Here is a 4,825-nt window from a genome sequence, read left to right on the forward strand (position 1 = left end):
CTGAACTAACAACCAGAGATGTATGTTCTGTCACAATTGATGCAACTGGCAGAACCCCCGTCAGAAAATACGTCTATTGTTCGGTTTATTTACCACATGATGAACCTTCCCCTACGGATGCTGTTCTGTGTTCTATGGGGTTTCTCAAATCTAATTAGCAAACCTGGTATTTAGATTGGTAAGCTTTAAGCTAGAACAAAAAAAAACATTATTTACTGCTCAATTCATGAATCTATCGAATTATACATACAATTTTGGTAGACCCTCGTGTTACAAAGTGCAGTAACGATACGGTCGGTAGTAAGTAGTGATAACCCTATGTATAGATTAAGTTTAATACATATTCTGTAACTGAAATGTCTTTGTTTGGGCTACTTACAATTTAGATAATTCACTTCGAGTTCAGTGACTCTTCGGCTGCGGATATTGCGCCTTATATTAGCTAAACCTATTCCTAGAATTTATTGAATTCACGTTCTATAGATATAAGTATAAATTCATTCGCATGTGCATGGTTACCTTTGATACCAAATAACACTGCTACACCGAGCTAACTGATACTAAACAGCCCTTTAGTCGAACTGTATGCTACCGTAGACGATTAGCTATTTAGTGAGTTGTTTTATTTGAATTTCAGCCAATTTTATGAAGAACTTACAAATTATGAGCGCTGGATTACAAATTGTTGTTTTTAGTTTGAACAATAGCCCAATCGAAGTGTATCTTACTTGCTCTACATATATGTATTCATCAAATCTAGGCACATCTACATTTCTAATCAGTCGTCTGTTGTGGACCGCTGTTGACCATCACGCTGGTCGGCCACAGTTGAGGCAGAACAAGGGGTCTCGTCGTGACATCCCCCCTCCCGTAAACCTTGGTATGGGTCCATACCATCTGGAACTAGTGCAGGTTTACTCTCCTCTAACACGTCGAGAATGGCCAGCTTGATTGCCGGTCGCCGTAGAACTCCTGACGCTGTTCGTACTATTGCTTGGCGTACTCTACCGTCCCGTCCTGGAATAGTTTGTTCAACACGTCCACGTATCCACTGATTTCTTGACGTTCCACCAATCAGCAGAACCAGGTCTCCAACGTTCAACTCTCGAACTTCCTCAAACCATTTGGTTCGACGGGCAATAACCGGTGAATACTCTTTCACCCATCTACGCCAGAATTCGTCGCAAATCCATTGTGCTAGTTTCCAACTACTGCGAAGGGAAGCTCTTTGAAGTACTGGTTCGGAAGAAATAATCTATAGGCTGCTCGAGTTCCCCAGTAAAAAATGATTTGGTGTAAGCGATTTTTGGTCTGCCGACTCTAGAGGTACATAAGAGTTTGTGAGGGGCTGAACTCTGCTTCCGTCAATATAGTTTCAAGTGTCTCATCATCTGGTCTTTTAGGAGAGTCTGTTACGGCACCAATTGCTACTTTTACCGACCGCACAAGACGTTCCCAGGCGCCTCCCATGTGTGGCGCCGCCGGGGGAATGAAAAGCCATTTGGTTTGAGCACTCGTGAAGGTAGACGCCAAGGCTTTGTTGGTCTGTCGTTGCAACTCTTTGCTAGCTCCTTGAAAACATGTCCCATTATCGCTATAGACTTCAGCCGGAGGACCCCGCCTTGCAACAAACCGCCGTACCGCCATGATGCACGACTCGGTTGATAAGTTGTGTACAAGCTCAATGTGCACTGCACGAATAGTAAGGCATGTGAATACTGCCACCCAGCGTTTCACTAGACTTCTTCCAACCTTGACGAGAATTGGCCCGAAATAGTCCACACCGGCGTATGTAAACGGCTTAACAAATGGTTGCAGACGGGCTGAGGGGAGCGGAGCCATCACAGGTGGCTTCGGAACTGCTTTCCGCACACGGCACATCATACAATCTTTAGATACTTTCTCTACGACAGCCCTCAGCTTAGCAATTTCAAATCGTTGGCGTATTTCGTTTACCACGGTTTCTTTATTGGCATGGCGAAAACGACGATGGTACCAGTTCACGATAAGCTTGGTGATGGGATGCTGTCGATGTAGAATCGCAGGATACTTTGCTTCATCCACGGCGTATGCTGCTGCGCCGATACGGCTACGCATCCGAAGAACTCCGCAGGCGTCGACAAATGGCCACAATTTATATATAGGACTTGATTTTGAAACGCATGGATGTCGTGATTCCGGTAAGCCCTGACTCGGTAATAGAACTGAAATTTCGTCAGGGTAAGATTTGGCTTGCACAATTTTCCACAACGTCTCCTCCGCTCGCTTCAGTTCGCCCTGGTTCAGGGCGCCTAACTTGATTCGTAGATTCTGACGCTTGCTTTGCAGTTTTTCAAGGTAACGTTGGACATAGGCAACCGAATGTAGAATTCTCTCCCATTTGCTGAATCTAGCTACGTCAATCACCTGAGTCGTTAGCCAGTGAGTGTGAACAGGGCGGAGCTCTTCTTCCGTAGTGTTAATGTGACGACGAACTGGCCACTGATCTTCCCTTTGGTGCAAAAACGTCGGGCCGCAGAACCATTGACTAGTCGCTTGGAAGTCTGGTCCTTGCCCCCATTTGGTTGCTTTGTCCGCTACGTTGAATTTCGTTGGAACCCATCGCCAGTCCTGAGGATCACTCAGGGTCAAGATCTCACCCACTCGAACAGCCACAAATTTCTGGTACCGCCGATGATTTGACAAAATCCACGCAAGTACAGTGGTCGAATCAGTCCACATATATTTGTGGGATATTGAGAGTTCATGGTTTTCCAAAACCGTTTGAAGATACTGAACTCCAAGAACAGCAGCTTTTAATTCGAGCCGTGGAATTGAGAGTGTCTTGAGTGGAGCAACTTTACTTTTTGCTCCTACAAGTGCTAATTGTACGTTACTTCCGCAGATCAACCGAAAGTACACAACACAACAGTATGCTGATTCACTAGCGTCTACAAAAACATGCACTTCTAGTCGTCCAGAGAGATTTCGGAGAGATGGAACGAGAAAGTAGCAGCGGGGTATCCTGAGCTTACTTAACTGATCGAAGCATTGCACCCACTGTCGCCATTGTCGGGCTGAGTTTTCATTAATTGTTTCATCCCAGCCGGTCCCGGAGCTCCAGATTCCCTGGATGATGATTTTTCCGTGGATAAGGAAGAACGAAATGAGACCCAGTGGATCGAACAGACTCATAACGACCTTGAGTACTTCACGCTTGGTAGGGACGTAATCTTCCCTCAGGGCTGAGCGCAAGTCACCTCGTAGAGCCAACGTGTACGTAAAGCAGTCGTCATTTGGTTGCCACATCATCCCCAGTACAGACTCCATGTTTTCCCCTCTCTCCAATGCAAGTTCTTTGTTGGCATCCTTTGATGTTGTACCGATTTCTTGTAGTACTTCGGCGGAGTTTGAGAGGAAATTCCGAATGTCAAACCCGCCTTTTGAGTGGACGAGTTTCACCTGTTTGACGACTTCGATTGCTTCCTTCGCCGTTTCGAAACTATCTAAATAGTCATCCACGTAATGGTTCTTCGTGATAGCTTTAGTTGCTCTAGGATACACAGCGGAGAACTGCTCAGCGTTGAGATTTTTTACAAATTGGGCTGAAACGGGTGAACATGTGGAGCCGAACGTAGCAACGTCCATCACGAATACCTGGATGTCGTCGGCTGGTTTATCCCGCCACAGAAAGCACTGCGAAAGACGATCTTGTTCTCTGATCTGTACCTGATGGAACATCTCTCGTATGTCGCCACACACGGCAATCGGAAATTGGCGGAAAGAACTGAGCACTGTGGGCAAAGGAATCAGCAGATCGGGACCTTTCAGCAACCTGGAGTTGAATGATACTCCGTTGACGGTAGCTTTGGCATCCCAGATGAGACGGACCTTTTGCTTCCTTGGGTGTTGTACTACTCCCAAGGGCAGAAACCATAATCGGTCACGATCGCATGAGTCCAGCTCAGCCTGAGTTGCTTTGGGTGCACAGCCCTTTCGTTCGTATTCGTGGATTTTATCACGAACACGATCTGCTAGCGCTTGATCTTTCGCAAACTTTCGCTCCAGACTCACGAGACGTCGCACGGCCATTGGACAGCTATTGGGAAACTCAGAATCTGTCGCCTATTCGCCTAGTCGTATCTTCCAGAATAATTCTTGCTCGTTTATCTTCTTCGGATTCTAGACTTCCCAGTTTATTTGTGATTCCACTATTTTCTAGGGTGAAGAAATCTCGAAGTTGTTCGTTCAACTCACGATCCGAGTCCATAGCTGGTGCGGCATGGAAATTGATAATTGCGCCACCATTAATGTCGTTGTTGCCGCATCCATATACAGTCCAGCCCAGGCGACATTTTGCTGCTATAGGGTCGTCTGGTCCTCCTTCGCGAAGTTTCAGCGGTACGCCGAGCCGCAAGTTATCCAAACCTATCAGGAGCTTGGGTTGAACCGTGTTGTAGCTCTCCATGGGGAGGCCTCTTAGATGTGGGAAATGTTGTGCCAATTCGCTGTAGTTTAGCGACTGACCGGGTAGGATCAAGCTACTCACTGTCCTTGCATTACGAAGAGTGTATCGTTGTGAATTGCTTTTCCCTGATATTTCCAAATTTATCTCCTTAGATTTGGATTCGGTTCGTTTGACGTTGCCCGTCCACTGTAGCGTTAAAGGTTTGATGGGACCTCCCACTCCAAGTTGCTTCGCGACGTTATCTTCAAGTAAGGTGATTTCCGACCCCTCGTCAATAAAGGCGAAAATGGAGACGCAGCTGTTCTTGTTATAAAGTACAACGGGCAATATTCTGAATAGTGATTGGGACTTGTTAGTGGACGATGAAGAGTGGTTGAC

The 4,825-nt window shown here is 46.3% G+C and overlaps 1 protein-coding gene across 1 annotated transcript; it reads right to left on the reverse strand.

Moving 5' to 3' along the window:
- Positions 1-778: 778 nt before the first annotated feature.
- LOC134222769 (uncharacterized) lies at positions 779-4,071 on the reverse strand. The gene is made up of 2 exons (XM_062701923.1): positions 1,331-4,071; positions 779-1,166 (listed from the first exon to the last, which is right to left on the reverse strand). The coding sequence occupies exons 1-2, from the start codon at positions 4,069-4,071 to the stop codon at positions 779-781; spliced, it is 3,129 nt and encodes a 1,042-aa protein (XP_062557907.1).
- Positions 4,072-4,825: the final 754 nt, after the last annotated feature.

Source organism: Armigeres subalbatus, chromosome 3, assembly GCF_024139115.2.
Source record: "Armigeres subalbatus isolate Guangzhou_Male chromosome 3, GZ_Asu_2, whole genome shotgun sequence".
Classification (NCBI taxonomy): domain Eukaryota; kingdom Metazoa; phylum Arthropoda; class Insecta; order Diptera; family Culicidae; genus Armigeres; species Armigeres subalbatus.

What these genes read in the sequence shown, in the direction of transcription:
- LOC134222769 (XM_062701923.1), bottom strand. Translation starts at nt 4,071, where the DNA reads ATGGCCGTGCGACGTCTCGTGAGTCTGGAGCGAAAGTTTGCGAAAGAT. An exon ending in AGCCCCTCACAAACTCTTAT is followed by an intron (nt 1,167 to 1,330) that starts GTACCTCTAGAG and finishes ATTCTGGCGTAG; the next exon opens with ATGGGTGAAAGAGTATTCAC.